This window comes from Bubalus bubalis, chromosome 17 (genome assembly GCF_019923935.1).
Source record: "Bubalus bubalis isolate 160015118507 breed Murrah chromosome 17, NDDB_SH_1, whole genome shotgun sequence".
Taxonomy (NCBI): domain Eukaryota; kingdom Metazoa; phylum Chordata; class Mammalia; order Artiodactyla; family Bovidae; genus Bubalus; species Bubalus bubalis.
The window spans coordinates 18,406,234-18,421,204 of NC_059173.1; the positions used below are offsets into that span (position 1 = coordinate 18,406,234).

At 44.8% G+C, this 14,971-nt stretch overlaps 1 protein-coding gene across 2 annotated transcripts in view; it reads right to left on the reverse strand.

Annotated features, from left to right (window-relative positions):
• Positions 1-794: 794 nt before the first annotated feature.
• ATP2A2 (ATPase sarcoplasmic/endoplasmic reticulum Ca2+ transporting 2) overlaps positions 795-14,971 on the reverse strand; it is a 57,876-nt gene continuing 43,699 nt past the window's right edge. The window contains exons 12-21 of one of the 2 annotated variants that reach the window (XM_006048297.3): positions 11,700-11,822; positions 11,391-11,609; positions 10,349-10,684; positions 9,096-9,316; positions 8,473-8,675; positions 6,643-6,728; positions 6,225-6,358; positions 5,545-5,662; positions 5,340-5,460; positions 795-1,596 (exon numbers count right to left, since the gene is read on the reverse strand). In XM_006048297.3, the coding sequence (XP_006048359.1) occupies positions 1,583-1,596; positions 5,340-5,460; positions 5,545-5,662; positions 6,225-6,358; positions 6,643-6,728; positions 8,473-8,675; positions 9,096-9,316; positions 10,349-10,684; positions 11,391-11,609; positions 11,700-11,822 (1,575 nt within the window). In that variant the 3' untranslated portion in view covers positions 795-1,582. Of the gene's footprint in view, positions 1,597-3,907; positions 5,461-5,544; positions 5,663-6,224; positions 6,359-6,642; positions 6,729-8,472; positions 8,676-9,095; positions 9,317-10,348; positions 10,685-11,390; positions 11,610-11,699; positions 11,823-14,971 lie in introns of both variants that reach the window. The other variant, XR_006640112.1, reaches the window with a different exon arrangement.

The window sequence follows — 14,971 nt, forward strand, 5'->3', positions numbered from 1 at the left end:
GCTTTATTGATGAGGTTTGCTACTCTTCCTTGCTATTCTTACATTTTCTAATCATTTTTATTAGAATCAGTCTAGTATCAAAATGCATGACTTGTGTACATTCATACATTCCTAAAAGTGAGGGGTTCTCATTGATCCCGGAGGACCACTGCTCCCTTTTGTTTGCCCCTGGGCATTTTCCCTTCTCTTGTCTGACTGGAGTGACTCTCCAGGACAGCACTAAGCTGTGGGCAATAGTAGAGGGTGAGTGTGATTCTGGAAGTCAATACTTCTGGGACATAGATGTTAAGTCAAATATTCCCCCATCCCCCCCAAAATCTTTTTTCCCCATGTATGTGGAGTTGATTTCAGTTATTTAAAAAATGAGTACACCTGAGTTACTTAGTTCCTTTCTGTGTCTAGTGGGAATGTACAAAATTTTAATTTTGATATGAGTAGTAGTACAAGCATCTCTCCATCACTATAGTTCCCAAGCTGCTGACAGCTTTTTTTTTTTTCTTATTTTTTTTTTTCTGACAGCTTTTAAATCATGATAATTATCTCTGAAAACCCCACTGATGACACAAATACTTCTCCTCATACTTGAGGTAGTAGAACCAGGACAGGAATATTCTATAGCTCTCATGTCACACAAGCAGACCTTCTACCACTCTGCTCTCCTACTGGCAGAGAGTCAACAGGAACTTCCTGTCCCTTTTATCTACCCAAGGGCACAGGGTGCCAGGGCTGGAGGCCCTCAGTGCACATCACCCACCCGCACCTCCCACAGGTACAGTCAACAGCACACTGTGAACTTATCGTAGAATAGATTTATTTACCTGAAACCATGTCTGTGCAATGCTTGTTACCAGCACAGAAATAAACTGATCTCTATTTACAGTCTAAAGTCAAACATGCGTTGTGATAAACTGACGTTTAGCATTTTATTGATATAAATGCATCACAATATTCGTATTGCACCAACATCTGTCTACTGCTTCTGATTTCATTAAATAAATTACATTTAATACAGTGCAAAATAGCTGTTTGCACACTCAGGAAAATAACAAGTTATGAACTGGAAGCCTACATTTTTAACCACTCAACACCTGTAGTGTTTTCAATAAATTTATAAATAAGCAAACTGTACAGGGCCAATTAAAAAGTAGCATGTTTCAATGACACCATAGAGAAATCTGGCTACTTACAACTGAAAGCATGCATTACAATTGAATATTGTACATTTATTTAAGCTATGATACTTTGCACAGAGAAATACGGAGACTTGGCTGATGGCTTCTAAGTTCCTGGATAACGTTTCAGAACCTCATTCTTCTTGCAGCAAAGAAACCAGACTTCTCTGGAGAGGCTTTCTGATTCATTAAGTTAAATTGTACATTTGTTATTATTTTGATTCAAAAGCTAAAACCCCACTGGTAATACACGTTTCCTCCACGTAACACACAACAAGTTGGGGACTTTTTTCTAATTTTCTTTTTCCCCCAACATCAATCATGCAGAGGGCTGGTAGATGTGTTGCTAAAAAACGCACATGCACGCAACTGAACACCCTTAAATTTCTGCAAAATGGTTTAGGAAGCGGTTACTCCAGTATTGCTGAAAAGGAAAGAGAGAGGAAATCAGCTTTATGAAATATGGGGAGGAAATGTTAGAATAACTAATTTAAGACTGGGATTAATAGTGACAGATGAAAAGGAATGTTCAGTTTGATCTTTTAAGATTTCTGACCAGCATTTCTGATTGACTCACAGGCCCCTCCTGTCATTTGGCTACCGAGTATCCCACCAGGCAGACACTTAATCGCTTCAGGTTTAACAGAAGTTGAGAAAGCCCTTGGTTAGCAGTGCAGGGGGTGAGGAAGGCCAAGCAGAGTGAGCAGTATGGTAATCAGCGCCAAGCCTCTAGCTCCCATCCCTTCCTTCCCTCGGGACCAGCCTCTGGGCTGCAGGCCCAGCCAGACCAGGCCTTGAAGGGGAACTGCTTATCACTGTTCCCTTTCAAGAAAAAAGGCTGCAGATTACCCTCAATTGTTAACTGCCGGGTGGTGGTTTTTCAGTGTGCTGTATGCACACTGCAAACACAGCAGGCCTGGCAGACACTGAGCTAAGGCTTGTGGTCTCAGATATTCCTGAGGTCTGCCCACCACATGGACATGCAGGGGTCTGGGCCCCAGTCTGAGGTAAATGGAAGCAGCCACTTGTGAGGGAAGGTAGCAGTTGCCCTGCTTGTGTCTGAGCTCATGCAGCTCTTCCTACCCGGTGTGCCACCTGCTCTATGGAGATGCAGAATGAGTTGCTGGCATGGCACCCCATTTAGGGAACATGTAAGAATGCCATTTCCTGGGCAAAGCAAAGAGGTCAGTCTGGGTATGGGGTGGCAAAAAAAACAGAACACTGAGGGGATGGGCCTTCAAGCCCACTTGCTGACAGGAAAGAACCTAGAGCAAGTTTCAGGCAAGAGCTGCCTATGAGCCCATGGGCAGGGAGGATGAGGCCGACACTGCCTTCCTTGCAGGTACCTGGTGAGGATGGCTGGACTCCTCCTGCTCCCCACAAGTTCAGGGGCCAGGGATGTGCCCTCAGCAGCACCAACTACTGAGGACGTGCCAGTGTGGACATGGTTTTTGGTGGCAAAGCCTGAAGCAGAGCAGCTAAGGGGCTCTGTAGCACCAGGTCTCCACCACTCCCAGCTGTCTGGGTTGAGGGAAGTGGGTGCCCAAACCACCTGTGGGCTGGACAGGCCTGAAGCTGAGAAACCACAGGGCAACAGCCACCCATACCATTAAACTTCTTTTGTAAAGGCCAATAAATCATCAAGGAACTGAGTCAGGAAAAGTTGACCATTGAATAGCACCCACCCAACAAGCTCAGACATCCTGGTTTGGTTTGCAGCCAAGACACACTCCTTGCATTTGATCTGCTCAACTTGTTTCTTTCTGCAATTCATAATGCTAAAGTTGGCAAAATGTACCTCCTATAGTCTCTGCCAAGCAAACCAGCTTCCCTTTCCTCTGAGGCCTCAGGGAGCCAGACCAGGACTCTGCGTTAAGAATCTGTCTCCATGTGCCCTTTCTACCCCGTACACGGAAACCTCTTAAACTTGGCAGCACCCTGTTCTGCTTGATACCTGTTAACCTTCCTCATACTCTCAGCATTTACATGTTATTCAGCTGGCCCTGTATCCGGGACTTCAGGTACCCACGAGAACACCAGGGGCTTCACACGGAGGGAGCTACCAGCATGAATATGTACTGCCTAGGCCCTTCACTTTGGCTAATGCTCTGCTGTGGTCCAGTAACTGCTTTAATGTACCCTGGAGAGAAAAGATAAGTCTTAGCTACAAAGGATATGACCCAGAAGGTAGAAAAAGATGGCCTACTTAAAAATGAACCAGGGAATTCACCAGTGACCCAGAGGTTAGGACTCTGTTCTCACTGCTGGAGCCCTAGTTCAATTTCAGGAACTAAAGATCCTGCAAGCTGTGTGGTGTGACCGGGTGGGGAGAACAAAATGATGGATGAGTTTACTGGTTCAGTTACTTGCTTTCACTTGCTTTTTGCTTTTTAATGATCCAGGTAGCAAGATTCTGGGACCAGTCCTTGCCGCTAACAAAGATCAAAGAAACTGACAAGTTTTCCTGTGAATCTGCATCTCAGCATTTGTGAAGGTACCTGTCAGTCTGACCAAAGCAGAACTACTCTGTCTTCCCCCAGGTCCTCCCTGACACCTGGCTGTGCCACTGTCCAAGGTAGTGGGTGGTGTCTAGAGCAGCCACTCCAGCCCACAGGTGCCGTGTATCGTGTACCCGTTCCTCTCAGGGTGCCTGACTCATCAGTGTCTTATACAGCCAACTCATTTAGTGGCAGTCACCTTTAGGCTAAAGCATCCAAAATCCAGGGAATACTCACGTTAGTTGATGGATGTTGGAAGGCATTGGAGGAAAACACCACAGTTAGGACTGTTAATGACTTATACACTGTTGGTAAGACTGATCTCGAACATGCGCAAACATTTATCATAGTAACAATGGTGGTGGTTAGTGCCACATTCAAATAAAAATAGTTCTATACAATATGTTCATTTGGTCATGTGCTATTTACAAATTTTACAAAACACACACACACACACACACACACACACACCCCCCCTTATGTCCTCTACACCAGGCTAAAATAGGCCAGCAGAAACTTGCATAAAAATGTATATCACAAATGACAATTAGCGCCTATACACCAAAAATAAAATTCCTACAATGACCTACGCAGCAGAACAGGATCCTTCTTCCCCTCGAGCACAGTAAATAATTCTGAGCTAAGAACCTAAGAGAACTAAGCCACTTAATAGTTAAAAACAAGACGGTTATTTTTCTCTGTCCATTTAAAATGTTTTATTTTTCTTTTTAAACTAGATTGTGAAGTGCCACTGAAATAGGCAATGTTGGCAAAACAATGTCTGTTACAATAAAATACATTAGACATTTAAATAAATAACCTTAAAAACTATGTGAGGGAACATGAACCCAGTCGATTGAATCTGAAACAATGTTTTCTGCACAAGCGAGAACAAGCATACCTCTTGTTAAGACTGATGTAAACAGAACCATCAAAACCCTACAGGAGAAGCAGCGAGCAGGGTGGGGGTGGAGGTGAACACAGGGCTGAGGGGTGGAGGGGGTGGCAAACCAAAAAATACTGACTGAGGTAGCAGTACTCTGCTCAGTGCAGAAAAATTGGCTTATGAATAAAAATTAGACTGTGATCTCAGATTAAATCCAGATGATCATGCAAAAGACAATACATGCTATTTAGTTTTAGAAAAAAACCACACACATTCATTTCCTAAAATCTGCTGCCAATTAATTTGCTGACAATGTCTGCTGGCTCAACTAATTTTTTTACAAGGATGAGTATTAAACAGAACACTGTACATGCTTTTTTTTCATCTACAAAAAAATATTTGCATAAAATAGTGTTAGTTCTCTGTACATGTCAATGGACACTTTAATTATGTGTATAAAAAAGGAAACTCTTGCCCCACTGAAGTCAGAAAAAGCAAAACAAAATCTAGAATATGAAACTTCCTTCACCAGCCAATATGTTCATGTGAAAATTCAGCAGAAATAGACAGTTGCTTTAAACAATAAAAAAATTAATTGATTAAGTTAAACATCTTCTTTATGCAAAACTGTCAGTCAAGACCAGAACATATCACTAAAGTTAGTGTCTGTGCTATAGACCCAGATCACCAGGGGCATTATGAGCAGCACAAAGGGCCAGGAGATCCCATCGGTGCATGCCGAAAACGAGCAGGGTTTGGTGGCAGGCTGCACACACTCTTTACCAGGTTCTAGGTAGTTGCGGGCCACAAACTTGAGGGTCTCATCCATTAGAATCACAGGCAAGGAGATTTTCAGCACCATCAGCCATTGGGTCAAATTCAGCGGTGTGATCTGGAAAATAAGCTGAAACACAAAGAAACCTCATCAAGCTCCCCAACTTGCTGGACAGGCAGACAGGCCCCAGCCCGGGCTCCCCACACTGCTTACTGGCAAGGGTTCCACGTAAAGGATTAGGAAATGGAGCGACATCGACAGGCAGATGGAGCCCACGAGCCATATGTTCGCCCAAGGGGGCATCCTCAGCAAGGACTGGTTTTCAGACAAGCTGTGGAACAAGGAGAGGCAGGTGAAATGTGCCCACCAAAGGGCAAAGGCATGTGCCCTCACTGACAGCCTGTTTGGAATCACACTTCAGTAAGGTGACGGCTGCCTTGGCATTGCCCACTGACCTAATTGTATTAAGTTTCTACGGTGGCCAAGTTAAGGAATAACATTCAGATGTAGGACAGATTTCAACTTAAATCTAGGCTTCGGCAGAGTGATCTTATTTCAGTGGGTTCAAAGCTGCTCTCAATTGCCCTTGACACTTAGGCTATTTTGAAATTTCCATTTTTGTCACTGGCATAATTAAATGATACCGTTTGTCTTGATGCTAAAGGGCAACAGCTCCTTCCCTGTGGGCACTGAACTCCCTATTTTTGGCCTCTGCTGTCTCTTAAGGAACATGTGGCTAAGCACTCCCACTGCTTCCTGGAGGCGATGATGACTTAAGCTCTTAAAACCAGTGCTGCTTGTTCTTCCTTTTGGGGAGGGCAGAGCTTTCCTATGACTCTCAATCAACCATGACACACACACAATCCCCCAGCACGTTAAGAAGAGTCACGGACCTGTTGAGGGCGTTGCACATCTCTATAGTTACTAGAACAGAGAGCGCCATTGTCATTGGATATGGGGATTCAAAGACCGCACAATCCACGCCTTCAAAGTCCGGGTTGTCCTCTTTACACTGTAGGAAATGACTCTGCAACAAAAGCCCGACACCAAGTTCCCAATCAGGCAAAGACATTTCCAAGGTCTACACACATATTCCATACTAAGCCCAGAACACAGCCCCACACAGGATCTCACCCCATTTCCCAGACAAGCCCTGGTCTTTCAGAACAATCTTAGATGCAACTGCTTATTGTTCAGTTCTCAAGAGTATTTGACAGACATCCAAACCACAGAAAGCTCAAGGACACCCTTGTATGTGAAGGCTTACAATGCATCTGCATTTAAGGTACAGAAAGAAAGGTGGCTACGTACCAGCTGGTAGAAGGACACTCTTGGACCACCCTCGGCAGCAATGAACCACCACGCGGCAGCACCCACTGTAGCAGCGCCAACGTAACCTGGGAACAAATATCATGACACTAATACACATGGGGTTTACAGCTTGCAGCATCTCTGCAGGTACTTCACGGGCCAACCCCCGGGACGGAGATCAGAGACGTGGGGTCACTGAGCCTGTGCCGCCACCAGCACCTGCTAACTCGCATCAGCTAAAGCAGTTAGAGGGTCTCCACAATGAGGGGATGTCTGTGGTGCAGAAGAACCAGGCAGCTTCTCCTTTGAGAATCTGTGAGGAAAGAACCTGCTAGAACTACTAGAATTGGGAGGACCTTTACACCAGTCATGCCCTAACCAGCAGCCAGTACGTTAAGGCTCGGGTACCTGTCCTCCATGTGATGCCATGCTGTGCTAGAGCACCAGATCACCCCTCCATGACTGCTTGGCAAACTTAGGTTTCCAGTGACACTCGAGTGTCTCTGCTCCCTCCGAGTCCTGGCAGAACCCCACATGGAAAGGCACTAGAGCAGTTAGTGCAGAACACTAAGCACACGACAGCGCTCCAAGCCACTTCTGGGACTGTCCCCCCAATTACTTTTGAATTCAAATTACAAAGAAGCAACAAAGGGTAGTAGAGAACACGGGGACTTGGAATAAGAGACTGTCCCAGTGCAGTAGTAGCCACTCAAGGTCCAAGCGTGCACACCCTCTAGCCCAGCAATCGCAAGAAACAGTGGGCAGGTGGTGTACCAACATAGAACTACCCAACAAAGAGGGAGAAAAATGCAAAGACAAGGCTCAGCACACAGCTGCTTACAGCACAGCATCACTTGCAAAAGTAAATACGTAAGACAGATCTGTTTGCTGGGAAGCCACGTGAGGGACTGCTGCTGGGGCACTGGCTGGCTGAGAGTCCTCCTGTTTTATGCTCTGAGTGTTAAGTCACGTCAATTTACTGAAAGACTCTCCTATGGGACCCTGTGGGTGTGCGGTCACTGAGTCGTGTCTGACTCTTTGTGACCCTTTGGACTCTAGCCTGCCAGGCTCCTTTGTCCATGGGAGTCTCCAGACAAGAATCCTGGATTGGGTTGCCATGCCCTTCTCCAGGGGATCTTCCCAACCTGGGAATCAAACTTGCATCTCCTGCATTGTGGGCGGATTCTTTACCCACTGAGCCATCAGGGAAGCCCTGTGGGATCCTAGGGACGTCATTTAGCCTCTCTGGACCTCACTTTCCTAACCTACGAAGAGAGAGAGAGAAGCAGCATCCTGGGTCAGGATGAGGTGGACCGTGACAACACATGCAGAAGAGCCAACACTGCTAAATGCACAGGACCCTACTCTCACTCAGGGAAAGGGAGTCTTGGTGAGGTAAGGCCTGAGTTGCCCCTGTATTTCCTTTGCCCATGCGTTAAATCTGAGAACTTAATTCACAAAGGCCAAAGGAAGAACAAAAGCCCTAAAACGAGGGACTAACCTTACTGTAAACTGGATACATAGCTCATTAACCTGAAAGAGGACAGCTGCCATATTGTGCTACCGTAATATGGGGATAGAAAAAAAAATGCTTTTAAGGGATGAATTTATGAAATGTTTGGACTCATAAACGTTTTGTTTAAAAATCAATAATATAGTGGCTAAGGCTCCGTGCTCCCAATGCAGGGGCTGGGATTCGATCCCTCGTCAGGAACTAGATCCCACATGCTGCAAGAGTTTGTATGACGCAATGAAAGATCCTGTATGCCGCAACTAAGACCCAGTGCAGCCAAATATTTTTTTAAAAATAATATAAAAAACCATACTCACAGCCAATAGCCAGGTAACGGAAAAAGAGCCACCCACTGATCAGTGGTTCCTTTGGGTTCCGGGGTGGTTTGTTCATAATGTCCAGATCAGGAGGGTTGAATCCCAGGGCAGTGGCAGGCAGGCCATCTGTCACCAGATTGACCCAGAGCAGCTGGACAGGAATTAAAGCCTCAGGAAATCCAAGGGCTGCTGTTAGGAAAATACTGTGTCCACCCAAGGAAAGAAGAGAAAGACCCAAATTATTTTTGCCCACTATTTAACATCAACATCCCCTCCTCTCCCATAAAAACTGGTGGACAGCAACGATTACTTGAAATAACTTTTCCCCTGAGTAATCATAAAACGTTTATTATACCAAAATTCCAAATTAACTTAACTTTTAGAAGGCCAAGAATTTGATGTTGTATTATACAGTTAATTTAAACCCCTTTCTCTGTTCAAGTGTGTCCTCTGCACACTGCGGCAGTTGCAGGCAGCCCTCCTGGGGGCCAGAGGAGCACCTTTACCTCCACTAGGGCCTCACCCTCCACCTGCCACCCACCCCTCCCACCGCACGGAGAGTGAAGCTGCTGCCACATGAACCACCAGCTGAGGGGGAGACACAGTCTGCCACGGAGACTCACCAGACAACCTCCCCGACATTAGATGAAATGAGGTAGCGGATGAACTGCTTCATGTTGTTGTATATGGCCCGTCCTTCCTCCACGGCAGCCACAATGGTGGAGAAGTTGTCATCAGCCAGGACCATCTCAGAGGCTGTTTTAGCTACCGCGGTGCCAGAGCCCATAGCAATGCCGATCTCAGATTTCTTCAGAGCAGGAGCATCATTTACACCATCTCCAGTCTGAAAGGCCAAGAAACCCACCACTGATTTGCACACCTGTTACCTAATACACACATTGCCAACAATCACTTGGCCATCCCGAAGCCAGGGAATGAATGGAACTGTTGGGCCTCTGGGCAACTAAATTTTCTGGGAGAGTTTTCGTTTTTGTAAGCTGGTGTCACAGAACACATTTTAACCTGGGAAATGTGAAACTGCCAAACGAACTTACAGGTGACACTTCAGAGGAAGTAGAACAAAGGGGACTTCAAACAATCTGTTATTACTTATTTTACCAAACAAAACAACCTACATGGCAGTCAAGACAAAATACGTGTATCCATATGGATAAATCTCAAATAGAGCAAATGCAGACAAATACATAAACTATAATATGCCATTTACATGGCAAAAATATGCCATTTTCGGCCAAAAATACTATTGTCTACAGATAAAAAACTATCATTCCCATGTATGTTTTCTATACTTTTACTGAACACCCAGTACTGAATCCGGAATGGTGCTTTCCTTGGAGAAAGGGAGGGGAGGAAAGAGGAAGACAACTAGAACAGCTGGTTTTTAGCAACAAAATTGTTTTAAAAACTGAAAAGTTTCATAGACAAGCAGCAAAAGCAAGCATGACACAATATTAACATCTTGGTGAAAAATCAGATGCAAGGAAGACTATGGGAGATGCTTCATCAACAAGCTGTTCTCAGAGAACACATCACCAGAACCATCTCACTTCAGGCGAGGTTTTCCAAGTGTGTGATAGAGTACGGCATAGTTACGTCCTAAATCAGCTTTTAGAAACGTGAGATAAAACACATACATTTTAACCATGGCAAATACGTCCCCTGTGACTGACGCAGGCTTCTAGGTCTTAAACTTCCCCAGAATCTTGCATGCCAATAGAATCCTTGAGAAACAGCCCAGATCATGACAAAAAAAGAATTTCCAAATATGGGCCCTATTACTAAAAATTTAATGATCAGAGTTAGAATCTGCTGTGTTCGTGCAGTTTGTTACCTGTACATGTCTACAGACACTCACCATAGCTGTAATCTCATCAAACGACTGAAGAAATTCTACAATTTTAGACTTGTGGGAAGGTTCAACTCGAGCAAAACAGCGAGCATTCAAGCAGGCTTCTCTCTGGGCTGAAGGACTGAGCTCATCAAACTCGCGACCTGTGAAGGCCTTGGCTGTCACGTCCTCGTCCTGCTTGAAGATGCCAATGCGTCGGCAGATGGCCACAGCAGTGCCCTTGTTGTCACCCGTGATCATGATGACTCTGATGCCTGCCTGCCGGCACAGCTTCACCGAGGAGGCCACTTCAATTCTCGGAGGGTCCAGCATGCCCACACAGCCAACGAAAGTCAGATTGGTCTATGGTGAAAGAATCACCTTATGTCAAAACAGGAAATTCTGTTTTTTTCCCCCCTAGTGCAGAGAGCAAAGGTTTCTGCATTTTCTTATGGCAAAATTCACACCACTGATGTTAATGTAAATCCAATGAAGAACAGTATTAACTCTAATAAATCAGAAGCAAAAATATCACTACATTCTTGTCACCAAATAATTCTTGAGCTTTCATTAATAATATTTTTAAATAAAGAAAAAATGTACTGAGGAATAGGAACATATTGACAGCAGCCCATCAGTGACCCATAGTAATCAAATTTGAACTTGAAACTTCCTTGTTCAAGACTTCAGGAAGCCACATACCCGATAGGAAAGAATTCCAAGAGCAGAAGTAGACAGGATCTTTCCACTTGAACAATCTGAGTCACTAATTAATGAATATTTTGAAAATGTCCCCAATTTTTAAATTATCTTAATGTACATGAGAGCAGCAAAAGAGGTTTTTAGCCTTGACTGTACTTTGAAAGTCACAGGCCTGTATTAAACTGTTAACTGTGTGTGTCTGAAGCAGCAACTTAAAATTATAAAGATGATACATTCGGCCTGCAGGAAAACAAATAACCACACCCCTTTCTCAGCAAAATCGAGACTCATCTGACCTTTTACTGAAGGAGTGCTACCTAAACACAATGAATGTGCTGGGTGCAGGTGAAGCTTTTCATGAGCGAACCTCGTATTTGATGAAGTTGGCCGAGTCCTCGAGGTTCATCTCTTCTCTCCTCAGCGGGCTGTCGTGAGTGGCCAAGGCCAGGCACCGCAGTGTGTCACTGCCACTGCCCCATTCCCGAATAACAGACATGATCTTCTGCTTGACTCCAGGAGTCATGGGCAGTTTAGTACTTCCGACTCGAATGTGGGTACACCTGTCAATGACACCTTCAGGAGCACCCTGGAAATGTTAGAACAACAATTTTACTTACTGGCTCACTCGGGATTCTAATCCTGGTAAGAACGTTTAATTGCAATCTGCTGTACTTGCCTTCACAAACATTTTGCTCATTGATGTCCGACTTGGTTTGTTTGGTGTACAATAAACTGACATTGATTTTCTATCGCGTGAAAACTCTAGAGTAAATTCCTTTTTCATCAACTGTTTAATGACCTATAAAGAGAACATATATGGAATATTATTGGATAGCAATTTCTATAAACTTTTGACTTTTAACAGTTAAACATTCACTAAAAACTTACTATGTGACAGGCAATGGAGATGTAGCAATAGACAATAAACAGACAAGTTCCCACCCTCATAAAACTTACCCTCTAGTCTGGGAAAGACATACCAGAATGTGAAAGTAGATTATAAGTGCCATGAAGAAAACATTTTAAAATAAGGAAGAGAAAATTATATATGTCTAGGTTACAATTTTACATACAGTACTGAGAAGGCAATATTTGAGTAAAAACATGAACGATGTGTGAGTGTGAGCAGAGAGAACATTATGCAGACTGACGTGACCGAGCAGTTCAAGGAGCCTCCAGGGCAACATGGGTAGAAGCGAGTTTGCAAGAAAGGTTCGGGATTAATGGCAGGGGTTGCAGAAGCAGGTTGTAGCATCCTGAAAGTCACTGTAAGGCATCTGGCTTTTTTAACAAGTAAAATGGGAAGACAAAGGAGAGTTTCATGCTCTGGTAGTTATGTTAAGAATCAACTGAAGGAAGGGCAAGGAACACCACACCACTTCAGTATTTTAACTACTTTACAGACAGCTAGTGGCTACAGTAGATGTCAGCACAGCGACAGTATCTAAAGTCATAAGAAGAGAAGAGTTCAAGGGAGTAACTGCAGACAGAAAAGCCAAGGCCTGGGCCCTGGAGCCTCTTGGAAGATACAGCCAAGGAGATGGGGTTGGGGGGAGAACAAGTAAAGGACTCTCTTAGGGAGGGAGAGACTGAGAGGATAAACTGACAGCTCAGGTAAAACAAAAACTGAGAATTAACCTTTAGATTCAGATTCCATTGGTTTATCTCTATATATAGCCATATTACCATAAAATCAACATACTTTATTTATCCTTTCCAATTTTTTGTTGGCTTTCTTTTTCTTACCTTATTACATGAACTAGGGCTGCCAGGACTACACTGAATAGAAATGTTGAGAGTAAATTCTCTTGCCCGTTAGGAATGTTAACTTTGTGTAATTACACCATCAGCCAGAAGATGCTTGCTTGGTTTTTATCATAAACTGAGATTAAATTTTATCAGATGCCTTTTCTGAATTAAATGATCTTATGATATTCTGCCTTTATTCAATTATGTGGTGAATTACATGGATTTTCCCCTCATTCAGACAAACATTTAATAATAACTGTAAAAATCCCAAAGAACCTCAGCATCCAACAGAGGCAATTATGAGTAGAATGAAGCCATCCTCTCAGCCAGAGCAATAAAAGGACAATCACTAAATTCGACATTATCTGACTGATATATTATGTATCTATATGTTTATTATTTTTTTCAGGGTGGGGCTGGCTGGTGGCACACACCACATGGCCGTCTTACAGGGATCAAGCCAGTGCTCCCTGCAGAGGCAGCGCAGAGTCTTAACCACTGGGCCACCAGGGAATTCCCATGTATTTAGTTTCCATTAAGCATTTGTACCAATGGCTCTGGGAAGACTGCAAGAATGTGCAGTGACTCTGAGTGGGGTGTGACCCTGGCACCAGATACATCCTGCATGCTAAATCACTTCAGTCTGTCTGACTCTTTGTGACCCTATGTATTGTCTGTGCATGGGATTCTCCAGGCAGGAACACTGGAGTGGGTTGCCATGCCCTCCTCCAGGGGGTCTTCCCAACCCTTGGATGGAACCTGCATCTTTTACGTCTCCTGCACTGGCAGGTGGGTTCTTTACAACTAGTGCCACCTAGATACATCCTGGGTGGAGAGAACAAAGCCACTGCTTCCAGGACCAGGGCTGTGAAATCCAACAGTCCTATCCAAAGGGGCCACTCAGCCTTAAAAAGCTGGTCCTGCTCTATTGCTGCTAGTTGTTTCCCTTCATTGAGTAGTTACAGGTAATCAATTCCAAACTTCAGTCTCTGTGAAGCTGAAATCTTCAGGTTGCCTCTGAAGGGTTTAGTCAAACACCAACTAATAATAGAGCTATCAGACAATGTGGCTTTGCTTACTGACAAGTGGGGTGAATTCCCTAAAATAGAAACAAAGGACCCGGACTTGTTTCATGGAAACCGTGAGTCTGGGCAGGATGCCACAGGAGAGGCCCGAGACCCTTGTGGCTGCGAGACTGTTGGTTGTGAAGCAGGAATCGAGTCACTGTGAAAGATTCTATACTTCAGCTGAGGCACCCTCCGTTCTGGCAGAGTTTTGATTTCCCTGGAGAGTATCAAAGAGGCAAACCAACGTAAAGGGAACAGAGTGCTGCAGTCTCATTCTGCCTCACACTGTGAGATGGTATGCAAGTCACTGAGGGCCTGTTTCCCTGCCTGCAAGTGTGAGACTGGACTGGATGGCCCTAAAGTCCTTTTTACAACCTGAGATTTGGCGTGGGACTAAATGCTTAAATAGCCGATGTCTTTGACAGGCGCACTGCTGCCCACCTTAGGCTACCTGTGCCGTGAGGTGCCACACTACTCCCCCAAAACACTGCCTCCTCATCTGCCCTCGATACCCAGGGAAGGATGAAAGAAGGTCACCATATATATAACTAGGAAGGCTGTATTTATAACCTCCTGTTTCTTTCTTCTACCAGAAAACCCTGACTGAAGAAAGAGTTGCACTAAAGTGCTACGACGAGGAGCCTCAAGCACTGACTGGCTGCCCCTTGGAGATGACAGGTATATAGGTCTGACACTAAGAGCCTGTGTGTAGCAGAGCCCAACTCTGAAGAAACCTAAACTCCAAGGCTGGGAGGCAGTGGGTCTTGGGAACAGGTCTGGAGGACCCACTGCAGACCACACTGACACCACCCCGCATGCACTGCAGGGAGACGGCGTCCACCCTGCTGCAGAGCGGCTCTGTGCTTCCAGGTCTGCAAGGGCAGGACCAGACGGAGACTTCAGGGCCTGACTTGTTTCCTCCTGGGTCTCTTCTGCCCCTGCTTGTCCTCATAGTCTCTTCAACCCCTATTCTCTGGCTTCTGCAGCTTCCATTTCTGAGCTTCCTTTAGTTGCTTCTGGGCGTCTAGGCTTCTTCTCTTCCTCTTATTCTAATTTTACCTGCCGCTGCCTGTCACCCTGACCTTCGTGTATGGTAACATCTTGTTCGCATGTTGCTTACTCTGCTTCTCAG